The 26,784-nt window shown below is 38.6% G+C and overlaps 1 protein-coding gene across 2 annotated transcripts in view; it reads left to right on the top strand.

Moving 5' to 3' along the window:
* The window catches only part of LOC127636790 (high affinity cationic amino acid transporter 1-like), a 43,292-nt gene extending 18,476 nt beyond the window's left edge, over positions 1 to 24,816 (top strand). The window contains exons 4-12 of one of the 2 annotated variants that reach the window (XM_052117524.1): positions 70 to 238; positions 1,614 to 1,747; positions 5,010 to 5,232; positions 8,933 to 9,072; positions 11,748 to 11,850; positions 11,978 to 12,183; positions 12,695 to 12,846; positions 21,501 to 21,609; positions 21,920 to 24,816. In XM_052117524.1, coding sequence (XP_051973484.1) covers positions 70 to 238; positions 1,614 to 1,747; positions 5,010 to 5,232; positions 8,933 to 9,072; positions 11,748 to 11,850; positions 11,978 to 12,183; positions 12,695 to 12,846; positions 21,501 to 21,609; positions 21,920 to 22,110 — 1,427 coding nt within the window. In that variant the 3' untranslated portion in view covers positions 22,111 to 24,816. Of the gene's footprint in view, positions 1 to 69; positions 239 to 1,613; positions 1,748 to 5,009; positions 5,233 to 8,932; positions 9,073 to 9,418; positions 9,556 to 11,747; positions 11,851 to 11,977; positions 12,184 to 12,694; positions 12,847 to 21,500; positions 21,610 to 21,919 lie in introns of both variants that reach the window. The other variant, XM_052117523.1, reaches the window with a different exon arrangement.
* The last annotated feature ends 1,968 nt before the right edge of the window (positions 24,817 to 26,784 follow it).

The raw sequence follows: 26,784 nt of genomic DNA, 5'->3' as shown, positions 1-26,784 counted from the left end.
TACATATTTAGCCGTCATTTGTGTTGACTTTGCATCGTAGTGTTTTAAACTATGATTTGTTTGCTGTAGGCCTGCTGACCTTTGGGGTAAAGGAGTCAGCTGTGGTCAACAAAGTATTCACCTGCATTAATGTCCTGGTGTTGCTGTTTATGGTCGTATCTGGGCTGGTTAAAGGTACGCTCAAGAACTGGCAACTGGACCCTGTTGAGATTCTGAATGGAACCAATTCCACTCTTAAGTGAGTTACATTTTCAGACATTTGGATATTAAAGGAATATTCCGGGTTCAATTTAAGTTAAGCTCAATCGACAGCATTTGTGGCATAATGCTGAGTAGCACATTACCACAGATCTTTTGTCTTGCCACTCCTTTTCTTAAAAAAAATAGCAAAAATGTAGGTTACAGTGAGGCACTTACAATGGAAGTGAATGAGGCGGCAATCTGTAACATTAAAATACTCACTGTTTTTAAAGTATAACCTCAAGACATAAACAATTATGCATGTTAACATGATTTTAGTGTGATAAAATTACTTACCTTTTATGTGTAAAGTTATAGCCAATTTTACAACTTCGTTCCCATGACAATGTAATGTCAACAAAGCCTAAAATGACTGTAAAAATGATGATTTAAACAACTTTACAGCTCAAAAAATACAGGAGTTTTAACAGAAAAATGTATGTAAGTGCTTATATAATCAACCAATGCTGTCGATTGAGCTCAACTTGTTTTGAATGGAATATTCCTTTAATCTATTTTGTTTGTTTGTTTTGTTTTTTTTAAGTAAAGGGAAAGTGTAATTCTGTAATACTAGTGGCACCGAACGGAATTACAAAAATAATGACTTTTTCCAAACATAAGAAAGCCCTCTGCAAGACAGTACTGTATTGAAATTCCTCAAACATTCTGTTTAGGGGATTTTATTATTATTATTTTTATTCCTAATCTTAAGTATTACACTTGGCCAATTAATTCAGCCCAAACTCCATTCAAGCTTTGACTTGCTTTGAGAATGTTTGCCATTCAAAACATAACTGAAGGCAATAATGTTGTGATATTTCCACACTGGATTGTGTTTTTTTCTTGTCTTCCTTTTTATATATTTAACCTTTTATGACTGCATTTATACTGCAAAGACAGTGTCACATTATGTGTTGATTCTCATACATAAGATGCATGTCACAACAACGACAAAACAGCCCTGATGCAGCATTTCAAAGTCTAAAACCTTAACTTACCTAAACTTGACTTAAAAAACACTATTCTTTTGCTGCCTTCCAAACACTGTGTATTTCCTTCTGGAGAATATTTTTTTTTATTATCTGTTTGTTTATTGTATTCTCAAGTATTATTTTTGTGTGATCTCATCATAACAAAAGTTCTGAAGTTTATCTTGTAGTTACAGTATATTAAAGTTTTCTTGAAATTATCTTGAAAACAGAAGACAATAAATAATAATAAATGGTCGCTGTGGGCATCTGTATGTTTGGAAACCATCCTTACTTTTGCAATTCCCTTTGGTACCATTAGTGATGCAAAAATGACACACTTCACCTTTAAATGATGCGTATGCCATTACATTTACCAATCTATATTTTTTTCTCTCTGAAAAGTGTCACAGGGCCCCTGCCATCTGAAAAGAGTCTGGGTGTGGGTGGATTCATGCCCTTTGGCTTCACGGGAGTCTTGTCAGGGGCGGCTACCTGCTTTTACGCCTTTGTGGGGTTCGACTGCATCGCCACCACTGGTATGTACAGTTCTAAAAACGAAAGGAACACTATGAACTTTAGTGTTCTGGTTTCATTGGAGCAAGGTTAAATATATGATGCATGTCCGCAAACAGTAGTAATCATTTTAAATTGCATAAGGATTGTGTTTTGTATGTATATGTGCATATAATAAGTGACTTGGTACAACATTGCTAGGCTATTGCGTTACCTGCGTGTTGTACTAACATCCCAGTCACTTTGGTCAAGGTTATTTAGAGATTTTTTAATGTTTGTAATTGGCTTGGTTGGCTTTTCTCAGTAGATCTCTCTTTATGGTTTGTCTCTTGCCCCACTCTTTCATAGAGTGTCCCACCCCGGTATTTTCTCGCATTTGATTGGTTGGAGTGTTTAAGGGTTTGTCGGGGCTTGTTTCTCTCCCTCTGGCTGTGTTTCACATTCAGAGAGAGTTAAAGCCCCTCCCAGTAAACCCTCCTCTCATACACGTTTGTCAGGCATGGTAATTTGCCCATGTGTTTATGCTCTCTCTGGCACTGCTGGCAAGAACACACTATTCCTCTGTTTTACCATGATTGCTCTGTGCAATATCAAACCACAGGAACTTTTCCCAAAAGCAAGTACTTATGCATTGCACACACAACACATTGCAGCAACTGAATTATGTTGTGTTTCAAGACTTCCTAATAGAAACTACAACTGATACAGTCGCTTCATCTAGTGCTGCTTATTCACTTATTCTTATTTATGTCATAAATAAATTTAAATGAGCAGATTGTTAATGTAAATCCAAACTACCCTGCATCTCTAACCAGCCTAAACTGGTTTGCTGGTGTTAGCTGGTTCCCCAGGCTTAACAGCTGAAATGTGCCCAAAACCCCTCTACAACAAGCCAACAGGCCAGCTTGATCAGGCTCAGAGACCAGATAAGAGCAGCAAACTGGTTTAGGCTAGTTTAAACCATCTTTTTTAGCAGAGTATACAGGATGTTGTAGTTCATTTTGTCAGGCACAACATGTGATGGGGGGGCCCACTAAGGTCCTCTATGTTATAGCATACTCATTGAACCATGGGGAGATGGGGCCGACGCTTACAAATTTTGTCCTGGGCCTTCTTATTTTTGGTGTTGACAAGGTATTTGGTATTTAGTATTAGGTACTTTAAATTTGCAACAAAATTTACAACAAAATCTGAGACATGTTCTGCCTCAATAAATATTCTGATCTTAAAGGTTTATTGTACTTTGTACCTACTCACATATATGGACTTTTATCTATCAGAGCCACTGATTTATAATTGTTTATTATTATTTACTAGTTAATAAAAAAAAATGACTAGGGGATAGTGTGTAGTGTGGTGCAGGAATATTCAGTGTTCAAAACCAGTTCAGCATTTGTTTTTACCACAAAAATAAATAAATTCAACTCATTCCTCAAATTATTCAAAACAAGCTAAATTCATGGTTATTGTAAGGCACTTACAATGGAGGCCAATGGGACCAGTCCATAAACGTAAAAACACAACTTTTTCAAAAGTATTGCCGCAAGGCGTAAACATGATGTGTTAACATGATTTTTGTGGTGTAAATCAGGGATTTACCGGTGTTTACAGGGGTTACCGACATACGTCATCATGACACAAAGTTGTAAAATTGGATATAACTTTACACAGATGAGGTTAAAATTATGTCTTGTGGCTATACTTTTGAAACAGTGTGCATTTGAATGTTTATGAATTTTCCCCATACACTTCCATTGAAAGTGCCTGCAATTTTTGCTTTTATTTTATAAACGAGGGACGAGTCGAAATTGTCTTTTGAGGTAATCAACTTTATGTCGCAAATGCTGTCAATTCAGCTTAAAATGTTTGAAACACGCCTTTAAAGGAATAGTTCACCCAAAAAGAAAAATTCTCTCATCATTTACTCACCCTCATGCCATCCCAGATGTGTATGACTTTATTTCTTCTACTGAACACAAACAATCTTAGCTCTGTAGGTCCATACAATGAAGTGAATGGGTACCAAAATTGTAGAGCTCCAAAATCACATAAAAACAGCATAAAAGTAATCCATGTGACTCCATCTTCAGAAGTGATATGATAAGTGTGGGTGAGAAACAGATCAATAATTAAGTACTTTTTTATATATAAATTCTCCTCCCTGCCCAGTAGGTGGGTTAGATACCTAACAAAGAATACGAATCGCAAAAAAAAAAAGAAAGAAGAAGAATGTGAAAGTGACAGTGGAGATTTATATTTATATATATATATAGACTTAAATATTGATCTGTTTCTCACCTACACCGTTCATATTGCTTCTGAAGGTATGGATTAAATCACTGCAATGTTATGGATTACTTTTATGCTGCTTTTATGTGCTTTTTGGACCACAGTTCTGGCCATAATTCACATACATTGTATGGACCTAAAAATCTTCGTTTGTGTTCAGCAGAAGAAAGAAAGTCATATATATCTGGGATGACATGAGGGTGAGTAAATTATTAGATCATTTTCATTTTTGGGAGAATTATCCCTTTAAGACTCAAGTCTAGAAACCGGAAGGTTGCTGGTTTGATTAAAATAAGGAGTGAGGTATGAGGATTAACCATTATGCTTGTAATATTCGTGACAATGTTCTGTGCCAGCATCATATGGAAGTCACAGAAATACATTTCAATGGCCTATTTTGTGTTGTAATCAGCTAACATATCAGTTACGTTTTCAATTTCACACAATAATGATTAGCTATGTAAAAGGATAGGATGGTACATGATTAAATCCCACATTACTTATCAAAAATGTAAAGAGCTGAACATAAACAGGTGTCTTATTTCAATAATTGGCTCAACAACAACAACAACAACAAAAAAGAACCTCTGCCATTTGATGATAGTATGGTTATATGTATGTGGTCGGTACTTTGGTGCAGCCTTGGTGCTCATATGGATGATGCCGTTTTGAATCTAGCCTACAACGTATCCTGATCAGAGGCAAAACAAGCTAAACTAAAACTAGGTAAGATGATATTGTCTTGGTAAATCCTGGCCTGAGAATTTAACAATTTTTACAAGCTTGAGGTTAAAAAGTTAAACAGCCCTTACAGAACAGCCAGCTAGTTAGATCAAAGACTACTTAGCAGAGACGGGCCACTTCTATTAAAATGAATGGGAGAAATTGGAATGCCCAACAGTCAACGGATGTAGATAAGAAGTCCCACCTTACAGGTAAAAGAGCCTTTGTCAAGCCCAAAAAAAACCATACAAAAGATGTTTTTCCATATCACAGGTGAGGAAGTGAAGAACCCACAGAGGGCCATACCCATAGGAATCGTTTCATCGCTTCTTATTTGCTTTGTGGCGTACTTTGGCGTGTCTGCTGCCCTCACCATGATGATGCCATATTACATGCTGGATAAGAACAGTCCTCTGCCAGCCGCCTTTACGTACGTCGGCTGGGAGGGGGCCACTTATGCCGTGGCGGTGGGATCGCTCTGCGCCCTCTCCACCAGGTAAGCACTGCTCCATTGAGTTTGGGTGGGAACTTGGTTTTAAACACACACTGTGCTCCAGTCTAGAGTAAACCAGCCCGTGGATGGAAAATGTACTTAAAATGAATAACTACCCCCATTCTGTGAAAAGAATGGGTGTTATTACCTGCAACTCTAGTTACAGTTTAAAAGACCTCAGTCACTTTGATAGCACAACCTTTAGGAAGTTGACCAGCCCAATCAGTAAATTTTGCTAAAGGAACTCGAACAACCCCAGGGAGGTCAAGAGGGTGCAATCTGGAACTGGACCCAGTGCTTGTGTAGGATTTTGTGATGGGGTATGTGTGTATATATATATATCTGAGGCTGCTCATATGAGCCCCTAGCTAAAAATATGAAGGGAAATTTGCTGTGCTGAGTTATGAATCCTGTTTCTCAGTTATGTTATTTTCAGTTGAATCTATGAGTGGAAATGAGGCCCCATGCCACAGTTTTTATTGTGATTGTCATGACCTACATAAAAAACAAATGTTGTTGTATAGAAATCTATTTACAGTTGTTTTTGAATTGTCTTAATTTGAAATACTCTGAATAATCTACAAAATAACCAAGGGGCCGTGTGCATGATCTTCTACTTAACCTCCTTAATTTCTGAGTTATTAATTAAAACTTTTGTAATTTTAGATTTGGCATTTCCCCTAATTTATTTCAATATATTGTAATTGTCTGTTGAAGAACTCCTGTTCTGGAGTCCATTTGAAGGTGAAGTGTGTAATTTTTTCTATGTGACAATACTTAGTGTTTAGTTTCCTAATGCATGTTAGATTTCTTTAATAGTTTTTAGTTTCCTAATGCATTGTTTTCCAAAGTTTGTGGTAATGGAGGGTGTGGATGTGGCATTAGCCAGATTATCGTCATGAAGTCTGGTAAAATTTGCAGCTTATTCTGGCCAAGAACTATGGAGTCCCAAACCTGCAAAAATAATAAATTTAATAATAAAAAAATAAAATAAAGGAATAAATGTCTTGATAAAACAAATTTAATTAGTTTTTAATTACATTTATTCCTGAATTTATTATTGTATGACTTTATTCCTTTATTATTTTCTATAATTATTTTTAACTTTATTTTTTATTTATTTTATTTATGCATTTGACAGACGCTTTTATCCATAGCGACTTACAGAGCCCTTATTACAGGGACAATCCCCCTGGAGCAACCTGGAGTTAAGTGCCTTACTCAAGGACACAATGGTGGTGGCTGTGGGACTCGAACCAGTGTCCTTCTGATTACGAGATTACCCGTTATGTGCTTTAGACCACTACACCACCACCACTCATTTATTCCCACATATATTTATTTCCATTTATTCCCACATATATTTATTTCCATATTTATATATTCCCATATATATTTATTTATTTATAAATATTATTTTTACTTTTCTGTGTGCAACATGGAAATGAGGGAGGCGGTCCTTGCATAGCTCCAGTGTATCATTGGTTAAGAGCTCAATAGTACTTATCGGAAGCAGATGGACGTCCCACTTTAACACCCTCTGACTTGCACAGATTTTGAATATGCAGGAAACGTTTTGCAGTGTTTAACAATCCAGAATGTGCTTCTACATTCGTACCGGCATACAGCTCTCCTAAAACATCAATAAGCACCTCTACTCTAAATGAAACATACTCATTTGATGTGTGGTTAACGACTTAATTCGCAAGTTGCGCAACTCTCTAGATATATGTGAAGCGTCAGCTATAGATTTTTTTTTTCTTGCAGAACTTATATATACATACATACATAAACGATCAGGGAAATGAAGCATGGTTGTATCTTTTAAAATGAACATTCATAACAACAGAAAACAATAGTATGGATTTGCGGACATCAAAATATGAAGTATAGTAAAAAAGTAAAGTAAAAAAAGAAAAGCATAAGGTAATATTATATCATTTCTGAAACTTGCTCATTTTGTGGATTTGTTGAAGAAACAGCTCCCCATTTATTTTCTGATTGTAGTTATAACCAGTAAATCTTGGATTGACTTAAGCTCTTATGTTATGTGGGAATATTTAAATATGGAAATAAATACAGGTGGGAATAATTAAATCTAAAAATAAATGAATGCATAAATAAATAATAATAAATAAACAAAAACAAATGAAAGAATAAAAATAAAAACATTCAGGAATAACTTTAATTAAAAACTAATTATATTTGTTTTATCAAGACATTTATTCCCTTATTTATTTTCTTATTATTACATTTATTTATGTATTTATTTATTATTTTTGCATGTTTTGTCCTCCATAAAGAACTGCCTACTAAGACATAAAGAGATTGTTTGGCCGACGTGTAAATCAACCAGCCAGTTCATTTTGTTTTATCATGTCATTTAATGGTGGGATTATCTGAAATAGTCTGTGTCGCTTTTACAAAAAGTGCAGAAAAAAATTATTATGGAAATGAGACTGTCAGAATTTGGGCAATTCCAGCATTATATATGTAACATTTTCAATGATAATGTTAAATGTATTTTCATATATAATGTACTCATTACCAGTATATCAAACAATTTGTATGTATAATCACAGACCCTTGAAAATAGAGTCCAGACATCAGAAAGTTTTCAGTCTGGTCAAGTTTATTTCCAGTTTAGATTGGGAAATGTGCTTGCGTTAAGGACGTTTGTGTACAAATCTGTGAACTGAAATGCACAATCCAGAAATAATAATAGCCACAGAATTTAGAAGGGTTGGCACTCTTAAGAACATGTAATAGGAATTTTTTATTCATTGTCATTTTCACATAAATGGGGAAAACCAACGTTACGGATGTGACATCTCTTCGTTACGGATGTGACAGTTGTGAGAGCAGCACTTACATCATGAGGAGAAACCATTCAAAATGCTTTGAAATCTGCAGACTTCGACCTCTGAAATATATTATATTACGTTATAATTCCCATCAAAGCTGCATGATAAATTGAAATAAGATTGAAATCAGCATTTTTCCAGGGTATGGTGGACATTTTCGTGGAATAGCCCATTTATGTTCGTCCACAATTAGTAAGTAGTAACTAATTATTTCACTGGCATAACTCAGAAATTGGTGCATCGCAGAATACTGTATACAATTCTGTTTGTGGATATATTTTGTACTTGCTGTTAAGTGCCTCAAACAAAACCCCAAATAGTTTATCTAAAGCACTTAAAAAATAATTTTGTAAAACCAGCCAAACAAATTACAGTTTGCCACATTGAGACTATTCATAGGTTTACTGCTCTGAAGAGTAACATTTTGGCTCTGTTTCTCTGTCAAAACAGTGCTCTGTTTAGGAGGCCTGTTTTGAACAGATCAATATTTTCACAATTCTGTTTGGTGATGCTAGTGCTGCCAAAATTACACACTTCACCTTTGAAATCATCAGTTTATTCCATCAAATTCAAAATTCAGTTCCATTTTAATGCCCAAGAGATTGATGCTTAAGCTCTTGCAAATCAATAGACATTTCTGCAGACCTTTGTCTCCTGGGTGATCTAATCCAACTTCTGATTAATGGTGGTGGACTGTTTGTGGCATGTGTTTGGGTGCTAATCATATTGTAAGAATGTTATCAATCCTATTATAATAACACCAACACAGCAAGTGAATGCAGTATGTCTGTGTCTCTTTTTTGCATGGCATGGTTTGTTTTCTTAATATCTTGCGGCAGCCTGCTTGGTGCCATGTTCCCCATGCCCCGTCTCCTCTGGGCCATGGCTACCGATGGCCTGCTCTTCAAATACATGGCTAGAATCAACGAGAGAAGAAAAACACCAATACAAGCCACTATAACATCAGGCTTTGTCGCAGGTGAGCATCTTAATGTTACTAATCTACTGACGTCGCGTTACAATTGCGATATTGTACATCCGTCGCACTGGAGCATGCTTTTTTGCATGGAATAACTGCGTTTCCGCTGCACTGAACCTCTTTGGCATAGACCTATGCCAGTGTATGCCACAGCCTGCCCTCTACAGTTACGTTGAGATTCGTTTAACTATTTTCCTCATATATAAACTGGATTTTCCCTTTCTGCCTTTGATACAGTCTCTGGCAGCTGTCCAATAGGCTCATGTGTTTATTTTTCTTTTCTTTTCTGCTCTCTTCCTTAATTCATTTATTTTGTTGCATTTTGCAACCATCATTCTATGTTCAGTCTCTTGGGGTCCATGTTCCCCCTCCCACGTATAATCTTTGCCATGGCCCGGGACGGTCTGCTCTTCTCGTTTCTGGCAAGGGTGAGTGAGAGGAAGACGCCCATCATGTCCACTCTAACTGCTGGGGTCATATCTGGTAAGTAGAGTGGGGAACCGAGGACTGGTTGTTAGTCAGACATTTTTAAATTAAGAAAAAAAAAGATAATGAATCCAAATTTTTTTCTTTTTTCTTGTTTCTGTTAAACATGCATTCTTCGTGCCAATAATTCTGGAGCATTTTTCACTACTATTCAGCTCCACGGCTGAATCTACAGTGCAAAACATACAGCTAGTTCACTTGCGAATCAAAAACACTTGATGAATCATTCAAAACAGTTACCGAATTATTCTGATTTGTTTACTGAACCAACGTGTTAAATTAACCAAGAACTGTTACTGTGTTATGTGTACTTAAAGGGATAGTTCACCCAAAAATGAAAATTCTCTCATGTACTCACCTTCATGCCATCCCTGATGTGTATGACTTTCTTTCTCATGCTGAACACAAACGACGATTTTAGGAAGAATATCTCAGCTCTGTTGGTCCTTACAATACAAGTGAATGGTGACAAGTCCTTTCAAGCTCCAAAAACCCCATAAGGGCAGCATAAAAGTAATCATAGGACTCCAGTGGATTAATATTCATCTTCTGAAGCGATGCAATCACTTTGGGTGAGAAACTGATCAATATTTCCACCCTTTTTACTTTAAATCTGCCTTTTCACTTTCAGAATGTGAAAGTTGAAATTTATAGTGAAAAGGGACTTAAATGTTGATCTGTTTCTGAAGGTATAGATTTAACCACTGGAATCATATAGATAACTTTTATGCTGCCTTTATGTGATTTTTGGAGTTTGAAATGTCTGGTCACCATTCACTTGCATTGTAAGGACCAACAGAGCTGAGATATTCTTCTTAAAATCTTAATTTGTGTTCAGCTGGAGAAAAAAATTCATACACATCAGGGTTGTGTTGTTGCTGAAGGTGAGTAAATGAGATAATTTTTATTTTTGGGTGAACTATCCCTTTAAGGCCTGTGATACTTCAAAATCAGTGTAATTACTGACTTGGGTGTTTATATGATAACGGTTTCTTTAATTAAATGGTATTATATGAATGTAAAAAATACATTGAATTAATGAACATATATAGGACCAAGTGCACCATTTGTAAACACACCTTTTACAAGAATTGTATATAAATATATTTTGGTTGTTATCTTTTCTATTAAAATCTGAAATTATTTCATTATTTGTCAACAGACTGCTGAGGGCAGTAAATGCGATTAGAATTGCATTTTAAGTTTTCTGAATCTTTTAGTAATTTTGTATCTCAAAAGTATCATTAAGAGGAATCAGAATGAAAATCATTAATCGGAATGGGAATGAAAGGTTCATTCTGGTGTCAGCTCCAGTGGGTTGTGTTGTTGCTGATAAAAACATCAGTCTGTTCATATCTATAGGGAGGGGTTTGGAAACGGAATGTTTATAAGACAAACACGGAGCAGTTACATGTAATTGGATTCACCATTTTTTTCCCCCTGTCATTTCAAAACAATTCCAGCAATTTCCTGGTATAAAAGACTTCGAAGACAGCCTGTGTTGGAATTATTTTCTTTATTGCGCAAACATGACATATGATGCAGTGACGTCAGTTTTACCATAGTAAAAACTTTATAGACTTATATAGATTTGAATGGTTTCATGCATTTCCTTTTCATGCATTTAGAGAGTTTGGTAATGCTTTTGGCACTGTCAACGAATAGGGTACAAAATAAGGGCATGAATTTCTTTAAAAATCAGGTAAATTTTCAGTGAAGGGGGGCTTAACCTTCAGGTTAATATTGCTCATCCTCTTCAGCTGATTTATTTTCTATTTACTGTATGTGTGGTTTGCAATTTTGAAAAATGTGGTCTTCTATATACAATTTAAAATCATTTCAAAAACTAAAAGGTTTTGTGATTTTGTTAGTTTCTAGCAATAAACATTAAAATAAACATATTAATTTATATTTAAAATATAAAATTGCCACATATATAGTAGTTCTCTCTCTAAAGAACATTATATTTGTGTTTGTAATGCTGTGACACCACAGTGATGCCAAATTTGACCCTATTTGTGATTAGTGCATTTATTTGAATTTTATAAATGTTAATATAAATCATGTAGGCCTAAATAGTTCCACTCTTCAATATTCTAATTTTATAATCTGTACTCATTGCCTAGGATCACAATGAATGTAAATGAACATTCAAAATGTTCCATCAAATTCTCTCCATTCCTCTGCAGCCATCATGGCTTTCCTGTTTGATCTAAAGGACCTGGTTGATCTGATGTCTATAGGAACACTGCTGGCCTACACACTGGTCGCTGCCTGTGTTCTAGTACTCAGGTTGGGATTTACAATAATTTTGTACACATGAACATACATCTCTTTATATGGATTCATTTTAAGAGCTAATTGTCATTGCGGTCAGGCTATTTACAATGTTAGTCTATAATATAATTTTTTTCTACAGGTACCAGCCCGAGCATTTCTCTCAGCCATATGATATAGCGAACACAAATGAAGAGCTGGAGATGAGTGAATCCATAAGCACACCCAGCTTGGGGATTCTTCCAGGTATAGAAGAGCGTTTCAGCTTCAGAACGCTGCTCTTCCCTGACATCACAGAACCCTCCATCCTGTCTGGCTTTGCCGTTAACGTCTGCACAAGTCTGCTTGGTATGCCATGATGTGATTCCATATATTGTACAGATCCTATACATCAGTGTTTTATAGGGTTCCTACTGGAAAAACCTTGAAATATCAGGGAATTTTTAAATTGTGTTTTCCAGGTCTTCATGTAAATTTCTATATTGAAAAGGCCTATATGTTTAGTTAAGCTCAGCTCAAAATATCTCATCAGATAGATATTGTTCTCTTGTAGAGCTTGTGTAGTGTAAAACTCATTTACAAGCCATTTGTGAGTGAATCATTCCTTTAAGTCGGTTATTGTCAATTTATTACTCAAAACAGTTCACAAATTCCTCTGAATGATTAATTTGCGAATCAGTCTGAATCAAACTGATTTTTTAAAATTCTTATCTAGTAATCGCAAGTGACTGAGTGAATGTAAATTGTAAATTGTTCAAGAAGTTTTTATTAAAAGTACTGTATTGGTTGGTGATGTCCTTTAAAGATGCATTGGGAGGTGTTCGTCTTTTTGATTTTTCTAAACTCTTTATTTTTCCAGGGCTGCTGATTCTAGCCTTCAGCCTGTTTGCTGTGCAGGGTGGAACTGCGGTGTGGAATATCATCATGCTCTGCGTCCTGTTCGTTGTGTGTCTCGTACTCACATTTATCATCTGGAGGCAACCAGAGAGTAAAACCAAACTCTCTTTTAAGGTTAGATGACAAGGACTAATGCTAGACAATGCATGTCTAAAAAAGTACCAGGATGTCCATTCTTTTAGAGGCGGATTTACTATTTATAGAGTCGGTTTAATTTAACCCCACATTTTAATCTAATGCTGGTTATTAATGATTTAACACAGAAAACAAAACACCATGTTTTCCGTTGTTATACAGTGACCCCAAACAGTTTGGACACTTAAGCGACACATAAAAATGTATGAATGCCATTGCACTATACAACAAAATATATATATATTTTTTTTACTTTTTCTGGTTGTCAAACTTTAATTGAACATGTCCATAGTTAATGTGGTGAAAAGGGCTGGACTGGGAAGAGAAATCAGCCTGGGATTTTACATATGCTGAGCAAAAAGATGTTGGGGTGGGGGGGGGGGCATATTGCGGCGACGTTTTGTGGTCCGTTCTGCATAACGCGATGGCACATTTTAGCTTATCGCGGCCCATTCGTATGTTTCGCGGCAGACCCAGCGGCCCGCTCGGTTCTCCCGATGGCCAGTCCGCCTCTGATCGGCCGCGAAAATCCCTGGAAAATCCCCGGTATGCCAGATTACCAGTCCAGCCCTGGTGGTGAATTACACATGTGGTTACTCTGCTAGAACATCATGTGCGAGCTGACTTTAAACATCCATTAAAAATCACTTTTTAAATGTGATTTGACCCTTTAAGCTCTAAAGGTTTTTTTTAAAGATTTCCTGTTTCAGTGGCATGCCAAAATTTAAAGGCTTATAACTCTACAAAAAAAAAACATAGAAGTTCAATTAGGGTTGGGCGATGTCCCCTAAATTGGCAGTTGACGATGTATATAATTTCATATAATTTTCAAAAATGATATGAAAAATTATAATTTCCTTATTTTACTAACCCAACTAATGACTCGTCGGCGCTTTATCAGTAGGTTGCACGACACGTGAAGCATTTTTTTTTTTTTTTTAGCTTTCACTTAAGAAGAGTTGTGCACTATTTATTTTAATATATCTCTTTACATAAATACTATTTTCCCCTTAAAAACTATAATTTCGTTATTTTACTCACTGATGAGCAAAAGGTCGAGGCAGAAATGACCATGTACCTGCAGGAAATGGCCATTGATGGGGAAGAGGACCCGCTGACTTGGTGGAAAACGAACGACAAAAGGTTTCCGTTCATGGCAAGATTAGCACGGAAATATCTACGCATATGTGCTACCAGTACTCCCATCAGAGCGGGTCTTCAGCACAGCGGGTAGTGTAGTTACTCCAATCCGCAGCTTATTAAAACCAGATAAAGTGAATATGTTGGTATTTCTGGCCAGAAACATTGAAATTTAAACATGGTCTATGGTGAAAGATATAGACTTCTTTACGCATTTTTTCGCCATCCGTTGCGGAGCTATTCGATTTTGCATATTATTTTTTAAACGTTCATTTGTGTAGTTCATATGACCACTTTACAATATTTCAATAACATAATTTATTTTGTAGCCTGTGCTGAAGTTAATTGTGCTGCTAATTATAAGTGAAATGTTAATGCCGAGTTTCGGTCTGAGTGTTGTTCCGTTTTCTTGTTCTTTATTTGTTGTTCTTCTATGTTTTAATAAATGTGTGTTATTCATATTCACCTTGTTTCTTTCATTTGATTTTACATTATGGATTTATGGCCAAGGAAATATTTCTTTAAAAGTATTAACCAGACAAAAGTTATTTGACGTTCGCTGGTCTGGGTTTATCTTAAACTGCCGCTTCAGTGTATACAAGAGCTATGTGACAATGAGCAAGATTTTCTGAGACACTACAACTACTAATAATTAATTAATAAAGGCTATTTTCTTGTAGCCTACAACATAAAATATTTTAATCTAAATGTACAGTGTAAGACATGTAAAAAAAAGACAGGGGCAGCTGTCCCCCTCCACCTTGAAAGTGTAAATGTCCGCTATAGCGGCGCACCACGATGCGGTGGATGGTAAGTCCCTGGTGAAGCACGACCTGGTCATCAGGTTCCTTAGAGGTGCTAGAAGGCTGTCGCTAGTATGCCCTGTACTGGGGTAGGTGCTCCACAGGTGCTGGTTACCTGTGGTTAACCCCATGTGATGTATTTTCCAGGGTACGGTTTCCCTGGTAAACCCACATCTCCCTTGGGTAGAGCCCCCTCTGCCACCGATCGCCATGTTTGTAGAGCTCCACCCCTCTGGGTAGGACCTACCGGGGGACTTCTTCCACATGTGATACTGCCTGTCGGAATGGCCAGCTCCTTTTATACCCTTATGTCCGGGGGAGTGGCATGCAAATTCCACTCGCCAATTCCCAAATATTAGCCAAAATAAGACTTGCTCCTGAACTTCTGCTAAAACAATAATGACTCTTCCTAATTTATCTTTAATCTGTTTGAGACATTTGAATTGTAGATGTTTACTTATCAGTGTAATGACTCCCTTGCTCTTACTTGAGTCAGCACTAAAGAAAAAATGTCCACCTCATATCTTCCCAGATTTTTCAGCTTCCTATGGGGAAAGATGCATTTTTGAAGAAACAATATATCATATTTCTTACAATTAACAAGATAAATAACTTTCCTTCTTTTTATAGGGTGTCCCAACCCATTCACATTCCACGTGGAGAGAGATAATGCACTCATATTAACAAAACACAAAATAGATTATGTGTCAAAACTAAAATTATAAAGACCACATTCCAACATTAATTCAACAATCAAACACCGATCTTCCCCCAGAACCAAACAGAAAAAAGAAAAATGTGCACAATAACCCTGCACATGACAGCACCAACTGGCGTCCATCCCTCTAAACTCAAACAGTCCATGTACGCCTACGAGAGCCCCCACGACAACTTTGCTATGTGATTGCTCAAGTCTGGTGTTTCTATAAAAAATTTTGAGACAGCATTGCACATCAAAAGATAATCTATAAAACAAACTTCACCCAATAGGCGGAATAAACACAAAACACTTGTAGATTCATCCACATAACTGCCCCAAAGACATGTTCCTCCTCAAAACAAACTCCAGCCGCTATGCAGAACCAGCACAAACAGGAGGGGGGAAAAAGGCACTCATTATCCACGGACAGTCAAATGAATGTTCAGTGAGCCAGCCCATTCGGCTGCTACATGAGTTCAACAAATGACCTGATCATTCCAATGTCTTGCAAGACATACTCCACAAAACAAACTCCAGCCAATAGGAGGCATAAACACAAAGAACATGCAGATACCTCCACAACACTGTCACTAAAGGAGTGTTACTCCACAAAACAAACTCCATCCGCTAGACAGAACCAGCACAAAAAAGTTTCTCAGTTTCCTCGGACAGTCAAGTGAATTTTCAGTGATTCGGTCCATTCAGCTACAACGTGAGTACCACAAAATAACTTACTCCATTGACTTTATGAAGGAGATCGCTTGCTGGGGACATGTGAATGTTTTATGGCCATTCTTAGCATCTATTCTCAATTTGGCCAGGAATATCAGTGCAAAAGCAACCTTCCATTGAGTTTCTTGCATTCCTTGAATGGATCACGTTACTCTCTTGTCGAATTTGTAAACTCTGGGAACAAGAAAATACTGTGGTTCATCCTAGAAAGCCTTCCTTTACTCTTCGCATAACATGAGCTCTTTATCGGATGATCTCAGAAATTTGGCCAGAATTGATCCTCAGCAGATCGCCGCCGGAAACATGTGAGCTCGCTCGATTTCCAGCTTATGGCCTGTTATGTCATGCAGTCTCAGAAAGAGCCCACCCAGGAATTTCACCATATTCTGATCTTCTTCGGCCTCCGGAATTCCAACATTACGGATGTTATTCTGCAGACTATGGTTCTCAATATCTTCCAACTTCTCCCAGACGTGCTCCAAATCCAACTTGGTCGCTAGTGGATTAGCAGATAATTCCCTCTCTGATGGCTCCGGATAATCAATCCATTTCTCGAATTCCCCCACTCTTGTAACAACCTCAGTGAATTTAATCTCCCATGGCAGTGATCAATCGACGTATTACAGCAAGATCCTCCAAGTCAGAAACTACCTTCGTCAGCATTGCCCACATGTTAAACATTTCTTGCCAAATTTCCCTAATTTCTCCGGCCAAATCGGCTCCCTTGCTCAGGGCATCAGGGGCATCAGCTTGAGAACGCAAGTATTTTTTAATGTCTCCAGAGCCTGAGGATTTTGAATTCTTTGGCATATTTTCTTCCTTGAACAGTTATGGAACAGGGTGTATCGAATCTCACTGGTTTTTGACATTAATAGTGTTTAAACGAGCAAATTGCGTAGAGCTCACAGTTCACACTTCCGAACCTTGCATGGTGTCACATCTTGATTTTACTCAAAGGGAATATTACAAATAATGAACTTAACAAAAGAACAGAAATACAACCACTTATAACACATAAACCCACACACACACACAAAATTGTAGAAAAGGACTCAAATCCAAATACTCTTTCAATCCAGTATATTTCATAGCGTTTAACTTGTATAACCAAAAAAGCCTTAAACCTTTCCTGATTGAAGTACTTCTGATCAATACCTTGTATTTAAGAGTAGGATTACAGTTGTGCATTGCTTTAAAATGTTTAGCTATATGATACTTTTGATTACCCCTTCTAATGGAATATTTATGTTCTGGCAGATGGACTTGCATTACTTTTTTTGTTCTACCAATATAGAAAACCAACCTGTACATAGCATGAGTAGTTTTAAAGTTAATTAAGTGTTAGAAAACTCTTATTTGTTTTTCCACCTAGAATTTTTTTTACTTGTACTACATTATTGCAATGATTGCATCAGTGACATTTAAAACAACCCTTAGGTTTATCCCCTAACCAATTATTTTCATGAGTGGGTGGTAGCAACTATGTACTAATCTGTCACCTAAGGTAGTACTTTTCTTAAAACTTATCATTGGAAGATCTGGGAATGTATCTCTCAAAAAATCATCACTCCGTATAACGCCCCAATTTTTTTGGGATAATCCATTTGACTTTTTTTTAGCAATCGTGCTCTATTGTGTAACAAAATTATATTTATTTGATGTATCAGATCTCGTTTTCCTTTATAAAAAAAATCTGTCAGTGTCATATTTTTCACACGTGTTTTAGCTCTTGGAGAGTTTCGAACTTATACCCTCTGTTTAAAAAGCGTTTTTCTAAGTCCTTAGTTCCCCGTCTGTCGCTCACTTCGGCGTTGTGTCGAAGAATCGACACTAGGGGTCTCTCTTGAGCGCTGAATATGCCTCTGATCTATGAAAAAAGGCCAATGGGAATTAGGCAGACAGTATTTACATACCAGTATTTACATACCATGTTTTATACCGGACATACAGGTATAAAAGTGAAGAAATACATTGAGTTGATTCAGAAATTTTCTTCGGAGCCGATGGTCGTGTTGCAATCAGCTGCGAGTCACACACCTGTTCCTGTTTCCACTGACGCTTTGCCTGCTGTTGGATCTACGGCGCACTTCAGCGGCTTTCTTCATTCTCTGCACGGCAGTGCAGTTTGCCCCTGGTCGCTTCGATCACTGCGAGAACATGACCATGGCAACGTTGCGGTCGCAGCTCGCTTTCAACAGAAAGCACGCCACTCCAGCCGCCCCCCGCATTGCTCCTTCTTCCCACGGGATTGAGGACGGTGCGGCTGGCGATGGAGGCGATATGGGGACGGCAGCGGGTGCAGCTCCGCCGGGTACGCCCCCTCAGACCACCCGCCCCCCGGCACGCTCAATGACTCCCGTCCCTGCTTGAGGCAACAGCGGCTCGCCTTTCAGCCAGCCTGCCTATCCTCTAGAGCTCGAGGTGGATGAGCTCGCCGCTGCATCGGAGAGCGCAGTGTCTGACGCTGAGGACTCCCCTGGGCTTCCACCTTCAGGCCTGCACGCCCAGGCTGAGGCTCACGTGCAGATGTCCGATATGCTTGCCCGGGCCGCCGCCAGCGTGGGGCTGGACTGGAACCCTCGACAGCGGAGCGGCCCATGGGTACATGGCGATTCCTCAGGTGGATAGAGCTGTTGCGCTCCACCTGTGTCCTGAAAACCCTACCACCTGGCGGGGTCGCCCTGTACTCTCCTCCAAGGCCTGTAGGACAACGTCGTCACTGACGGCCAAAGCCTACAGCGCCGCCGGACATGCCGCTTCCGCCCTGCATGCCATGGCCCTCCTGCAAGTCCACCAGGCCAAGGCACTCAAAGATCTGCACGGGGGTAGCCCTGATCCGACGTGCTGCAGGAACTGCGCCCAGTGACCGACCTCACCCTCAGAGCCACGAAGGTCACAGCGCAGTCACTCGGGCAGGCGATGGCCACTCTCGTGGTCCAGGAACATCATCTGTGGCTGAACTTTGTCGAGATGCGTGATGCCAACAAAGTGCGCTTCCTCAACGCCCCTGTCTCCCAGTTCGGCGACACCATCGAGGACCTTACCCAGCAGTTCTCCGCGGTGAAGAAACAGACGGAGGCCATCTCGCATATCCTGCCCCGCTGCAAGCCTGCCGCCATGGGCCATGCCCCGTCTGCTCGCCAAGGTGGCGTACGTTCCCGCCACATGTCGTGACTCACCCGTCGTCTCCACCTTTATAAATATAAATTGATCAATTGTCACACATTATACATACATTTCTGCATATACATGGTGAAATTATTTATTTTTCACATATCCCAGCTAAGCTGGGGTCAGAGTGCAGGGTCAGCCATGATACGGCGCCCCTGGAGCAGATAGGTTCAGGGGCCTTGCTCAAGGGCCCAACAGTGGTGTCTTGGTGGTGTTGGGGCTTGAACCCCTGACCTTCTGGTCAGTAACCCAGAGCCTTAACCACTGAGCCACCACTGCCAGCCGCGACTCAAGTCGCTGCGTGCCACTCACATCCCCGGCGACCTCAATGTGATAGCGGACGCACTGTCAAGACAACGCTGGCCCGGTGGAGAGTGGAGGCTTCACCCCAGACGGTTCAGCTGATTTGGGAACGATTTGGCAAGGACCAGGTAGACCTGTTTGCCTCCCGAGAGACCTCCCACTGCCCGCTCTGGTATTCCCGAACAGAGGCTCCCCTCGGGGCAGACACACTGGCACACAGCTGGCCCTTGGGGCTGCGCAAGTACGCACTCCCCCCAGTGAGCCTTCTTGCACAGGTGCTGTGCAAGGTCAGGGAGGATGAGGAACAAGTCACCCTAGTGGCTCCTTACTGGCCCACTCATAAGACCTTCTTTCTCAGGGACGGGGCACACTCTGGCATCCGCACCCAGACCTCTGGAACCTCCACGTCTGGCCCCTGGATGAGACGTGGAAGATCTAGCTGGTCTACCACCTGCCGTCGTAGACACGATCAGCCAAGCCAGAGCCCCCTCTACCAGGCAACTTTACGCCCTGAAGTGGCGCTTGTTCGCGAATTGGTGTTCTTCCTGGGCTGAAGACCCACAGAGGTGTGCAGTTAGGTCAGTGCTCCTATTCCTGCAGGAGAGGTTGGAGGGTAACCAAAAGGATTCCGACGACTTTTTATGGGGCATTGGGGAAGGGTACGTGCAGTCTGACAGAACTGGTCGCCTTTGTACGTAAAAAACCTGCCCACTCTTAGCAGTACACGGCTCAGTGCATGGCGTGATTTGAATTGGACCCCTAGTGTTGCTTCTTCGACACAACGTCGAAGTGAGCGACAGATGGGGAACGTCTAGGTTACGGATGTAACCTCTGTTCCCTGATGGAGGGAATGAGACGTTGTCTCCTCCCGGCCACGTCGCTGAGCCGAGCCACTGTAGTGGCCGGAACATTTCCGGCTCCTCAGAAAATTCCTGAATGAACTCGACGTATTTCTCTGCTTTTATACCCGTATGTCCAGGGCGGGGTATGCAAATACTGTCTGCCTAATTCCCATTGGCCTTTTTTCATAGATCAGAGGCATATTTGGCACTCAAGAGAGACCCCTAGTGTCGCTTCTTCGACACAATGTCTCGTTCCCTCCATCAGGGAACAGAGGTTACATCCGTAACCTAGACGATTTATCCACAAAATCTAAGTCTATTAGATTCTTCTATGTATCATTTTTTATTAAACTTGTAAAAGCCTCGTTTTCCTTTTTAGATAAATTAATCTTATGAAATGTCTTGTTATTCTCATTGATAAGCTGCTCCACATCAAAACTAACCTTCTTTACAAAAGTATTTAAAGGAGCATATGAATCAAAGGACAAAAAATGGATTTAGGTTTAAAGATACTGCCTGGTATCATAGTGATCTACCTAGATGTACTTGTATTATGACTATTGTTACAAGGATTTGATTTATACCACGCTTTCAAATACAAGTTTCTATAGAAACTGAAAAGGATCTCCTCATCCTCACTAAGTAATGCTGAAGGAAACTTTCTGAGAGTTCTTTATTAGGGATTGTATTCAATCGATTTTATAGGTGCCATGCATAAATCCTGCCTTCTTTACAGTCTTATTCGTTTCTCTTGAATCTTCCATGAATGCATTCATTTCTACATAATTTCTACCTATTTTGTGTTGTTTAAGACTGTAGTTATTAATATTTTGATCATAATTTTTTTCTCTGCATGTCCAAATACTTTTGAGGGGTAATTCTAGCACATTATGCACTTGCGTTGCAGTTATTGATTGATTTCTTTTTTACTTTTTCCAACAGGTCCCTTGCCTTCCATTCATTCCAGTGGTAAGCATGTTTGTAAACGTGTACCTGATGATGCAATTGGACAGGGGTACCTGGATACGATTTGCCATCTGGATGTCTATAGGTACATGCTCACAGAACGAGTATCAAGAAACTCTCTCAAAACTGGCCTGGGCTGCCTTTCCCAAAGCATTGCAAGCTTAAATTGCCCTTAGAGACCAATGGCACCAATAGTTTCTATGATCTACTTAGACTTACGATGCTTTTGGCAAACGCAGCCCTGATTACTTGTGAACACGAGTTGTGCTAATTGTAAAGATCAAAAATAGCCTTTCATTCATTTGACAATTATGAATGGCCTCTAGGAATGGCTCTTAAGAAGCACTTTAGTATGTGCTTTGTAATTTGTTCCGTTATCCCTCTGTTCTCCCCAGGACTCATTATCTATTTTGGCTATGGAATATGGCACAGTCATGAAGCTGCTATGGTCCATTCCAGTATGGACGAGGAACTCAATGTGTTCAAACCAACCTGCGCCATAAACAGGGACTCTATATCGCCAGAGAAGGAGGCCTTCCTTAGTAATGGGCATGGGTCGAGGGTTGACGAGGACGGAGATCTCTAAGCGCGTAGAACAGTTTTATGATATTTACTTGAACTTTACATTAAAGCACAATACCGGAAGGTTCTGAGGAGCACAGACCATTGGAATCTAATCAGATAGAGCTCTATGTCTGATTTAACTCTTCCTTTTTTCACTTCCTTGTTAGGGAGTATAAGGGGCTCTGAAAATTTTCAGTATTCTCACAATTAGCGTCTTGTAGAAACCAAAGCAGGCACATCTTTAATTGGATGATTTAGAAGAAACAACAACAACAACAACAACGAAAAACAGATAATGAGCTCAAACAATCATAATGTGAGCTGCAGTATTTTAAGTTGATGGCTGCTTTTGTTATCTAACAGAACTTGTGCTTTTGTCTTAAAATGTTATATTAAGCAAAATCAGAGTTCCTATGTGACTGTTGGATGTCAGTGTTTAAAGTTTTATGTATATGGACAAACCTTCACAACTAAGGAAGAGAGAAAAAGAGTTTTCGAAACATGCTTGGCTTTTCCACTTCATTTATAGTGGTGTGTTGTGTGTGAGGTCCCATTTACTGTAAATCAGGAACCCTCTCCCACTGGTTTGAACTGCCCTGATCCAGAATTTGTATGTTTTATATCGGTTAACCTTGACTTGATCTTTGATTGGTACTGCCATCTGGTGGTGTGGTGGAAAAATTGTGTTACTGAAGTTTCAAGCATATCTCTCATAGTACTGGTTACTGTGTCTTCTAATCTATGCAGATTCATTTTGCCTCTTTGTTTGCCATATGCAGCATAAGAAGGCTTTGTTTTTTGTTTTTGTTTTTTCTTTTCTTTTTTTAATATTTGCAGAGAAAACTGGTATGTTGGGCTATGTTTTTGGTCATTTAAGGTGTCTGGACAGATATCACATTGTGACAAAGGGTTTTTCTGCATGAATGTTTTACAAATTAGCGATGCTTAAAAATGATCTGAATTTAAACATTTTTATTCTGAGGTAAACTTATGTTCACAATCACTACATCAGTGCCACATTGGGTCTCAAATTGAAGAAATTATAAAGGTATACAGGTTTTATCTTATTTTTAAAAATGGCGAGTTTTATTCTTCTGCCAAAGGCCTTCCAGTGGTTATATAGGGCGAATTCAGACACATTTTTTGATATTTACATGTCTCTCATCATTCATTTATACCTGGATTTATTGCTACTTTTAAAAAAGTTACAAATAATTTTAAATATTGTATTGACAGAATTCAACATCTCCGTATAACTTTTGAGTAGAAATAACCATAATTACGGCAAATAGTTGTTCAAAATAATGAATTGCCTACAAAACAGAGGTGTTGCCAAAAAGACGTGACATATTAAGTTTGATGTCCAATCGATTTTCTAAGGAGCATAATGACCAATCAGGTATACATTTTTGTGCCTACATGCTGCTGTTGCAAGATAATCACGAAAACCTGCCATCAACTAATCTGTACTGAGTTAGGAGTATTTAGAAAAGAACTTGTTCGTTTTACAGGTATTCAAATGTTGACGTTAAAAAAGTTCCCAAACGTATGCTGAGAATCATAAAGATTTGTAAAAGAAGATCCTTCACAATTCTGTGCATCATATCTTTTGTATTCCCTACAGTAAATGATCTGTAAATAACAAATGTTACTCTTGACAGTGCTGAAAGTAATGTGTGTGCAGAGGCATGGCTCATGTTTTAATTACATAGAGATTAAAGAGATTAAAAAGTTTTCTTATATGTGTATTAACACATTTTATATGGTTATTTTAAAGTCTTGAAACTTTGCAATTTCAATTTAGAATAAAGTGACATAAAGCAGCTACATCTATATAGGATGTGATGCACTGCAGCTTTAATGGGATTACATAAAAAGGATCTAAATAAGTATTAATAAATGCTTATATTTAAGACAAGTAATAAAAGTAAAAAGCAATAAAATCAAGATCCTATCTGAGATTATTTTACCCAACATTGCTTAGTTTATTGTTACAAGTAAACACACATAATAATAATATATTATGATAAAACTGCAAAGCTATCATAATATATGAGGAGATCCAATGGAGATCAGTTGGCCAAGACTGTTCATATTATGTGAAACTATATCTGCAAACCTGTTAAAGGAATATTCTGGGTTCAGTATGAGTTAAACTCAGTTGACAGCATTTGTTGCATAATATTTACTTGTCCCTCCGAAAAAGAAAAATTCTGGGTTGAAGCAATTAAAATGGCAATTCCATAAAAGTTTAAATACTCGCTGTGCCAAAAGTATAGCCAAAAGACATAAAACGGCAATTTAAAAAACTTTAAATTTTAACAGAAGAAATGTGCTTTTATAAAATTATAAGCTTTTCATTTCTGCCTTTAACCCCCCCAAAAATTGGCCCTATTCACTTCCATTATAAGTGCCTCACTGTAACCCAGATTTTTTCTTTTTTAAAAGACGAAGAGGGACGAGTCAAAATACATTTTTGTGGTAATCATCATTACACAACAAATGCTGTCAATTGAGCTAATTTAGTTTTGAACCTGGAATAATCCTTTGAGTTGGTTCACTCTAAAGGTCTTTTTGTAATTTTGTCTGTCTATTTTTGGACCATTTCTAATGTGGTGCATTTGGTGTACATAACATTTCCCCTCTGGACTGGTTTATTTTTGTCTGCACTGTAAATGACCATCTACCCACTGTTTCAACTTGATGCTGTAAATAAAACGCATTTTGAAATTTGCATTTGTATTTTTCATTCCTCTTAAAATATTTAATTGTTTAAAATAATTGCAATGCTAACTCAATGAGTTTCTGCTTTTTAATAATATACAAGATATAATTTTTGCTTTTAAAGATATTTCTGATCACATTTGTAGTTTATTGTTCTTTTTTGCTATGACAACAGCCTGTTGCTGGGGGCAGAATCTCCCAAAGTGGGCGTGGTTAATCCAGAATGGGCGTGGTTAATCCAAAAGGGGTTTGCTAACTCCAAAAGGGGGTATCGCTTCCACTCATGGTTAAAGGCATAGTTCACCCAAAAATAAAAATTCAGTAATTGTTTACTCACCCCTGTGTTGTTTTATCCCTATATGACTTTCTTTCTTTACACAAAGGGAGACATTGTGAAAAAATTGTGCTCAGAACACAACACAGCTGCACAGAAAACAGAGAACAGAACTTGCTAAACATGTTTAAAGAGTTTGTAGTTGAAGAATGAATGCAGTTCTATACCAAGTCTTATTATTTTGCAGAGTTCTCAGCAATCAAACAGAATTATAGACGAGGCTACAGGCAGCCACGGTCCCATGTGTCCAAACTTGATGGCATGTGAAAAAAAGGTATCTTTTCTATGGTGATCAGAGTTTTTGTCCTAACCAGCAGTGACAAGCAAAGGTACATTCTATCGATCGCTTGTTTTCTATTTTCGGCTTCGCACGGATCTAGCACTGGTTCAAAAACGTTCCAAAAAAATACGATTGGGCATAGAAATGCATCAATTCTTTGACTATTAACTCTTCAGACATGTTTAGTAAGTTCTGTTTTCTGTGCAGTTGTGTTGTGTTCTGTTGTCGCTATCACTGTGGAGGACCTGTATTTAGATAAACAATATGAGTTTTTGCTTGAACGCCCCAATGTTGCGAAGGGGGCTACGTGAACTTTTGCTCGCGTGCCCTCTCATGACAGGAGATCAACGGTCAATGAAAATTTTCACTAAATCATACATTCGATTCAAGTTTGTTTCTCACCAAACCTTATCGTCTGCTTTTAGAACAATAATGAGTCTTGTGGAATCATTTATAATACTTCTGAATGATACTTTTATATTCTTTTGAAGCTTGAAGAGGAACTCACCATAAACTGCCATTGCATGACATCACTGAGCACAATTATTTTTCACAATTTCGCTCTTTGTCTTAAGAAAAAGAAAGAAAGACATAAATGGTTATAACAACACAGGGGTGTAAGTAAACAATGACTGCATTTTCAATTTTGGGTGAACTGTGCCTTTAAGTATAGGGAAAATGTTAGGTGGGCGGTTTGGAGCTCCGCCTTTTTTTTTGGAGCACTGCCTGCCGCTATATCCTGCTGCGACTCCGGTCTGCTTGCAATTGGTCTTAGTGCCAGCAGAGTGCAGCGTTAACAGGTTGACGGAGAGAGTACCACACAGCAGCATCCCGGATGAGAGAGAGAGAGAGATGATGCACTCAAAGCATCGCGCCGGAGCGCTGATCATTCAGTCAGACGGACGGTGTGGGAGTGGGTGGGCGATGAACGGGCTGAGTGAGGGCAGACTGAACAGAGAATCTGGGCTTCTGTGAGGTGAGTGTTCATAATCTGAATTAGTCAAGCAGAATTATGAATTGTGGGCTGTATTATGGGCTTTTGTGAAATGTTATGAGAAAACATATGCATTGCATTTTAATATGTATTGCTGTTTTACTGTTCAAGCACGTTAACTAATAAAATACATCTTAGTGTGATTGTAGATGCACCATAAGTTTAGTGATGTATTGTTTCTGAAATAACCCGTTGAATTAAATGTTGTGTGGTGTTACTAAGATGGGATCTTTGGGGAGTGAATTTTGGTCTTCAGGGTGGGCGAGTGGTTGTCTATTGGCTACCCTGAGACTCGGCCATGATGTTTATATATTTAAGGAATTTTAAGGTTTGAACACGTTGATGCTGTTATCTGTAAATCTAG

The sequence above is a fragment of the Xyrauchen texanus genome, chromosome 44 (assembly GCF_025860055.1).
Source record: "Xyrauchen texanus isolate HMW12.3.18 chromosome 44, RBS_HiC_50CHRs, whole genome shotgun sequence".
NCBI classification, from domain to species: Eukaryota; Metazoa; Chordata; class Actinopteri; order Cypriniformes; family Catostomidae; genus Xyrauchen; species Xyrauchen texanus.
The sequence above is the reverse complement of the archived record's forward strand: the minus strand, read 5'-3'. Positions and strand labels throughout refer to the sequence as shown.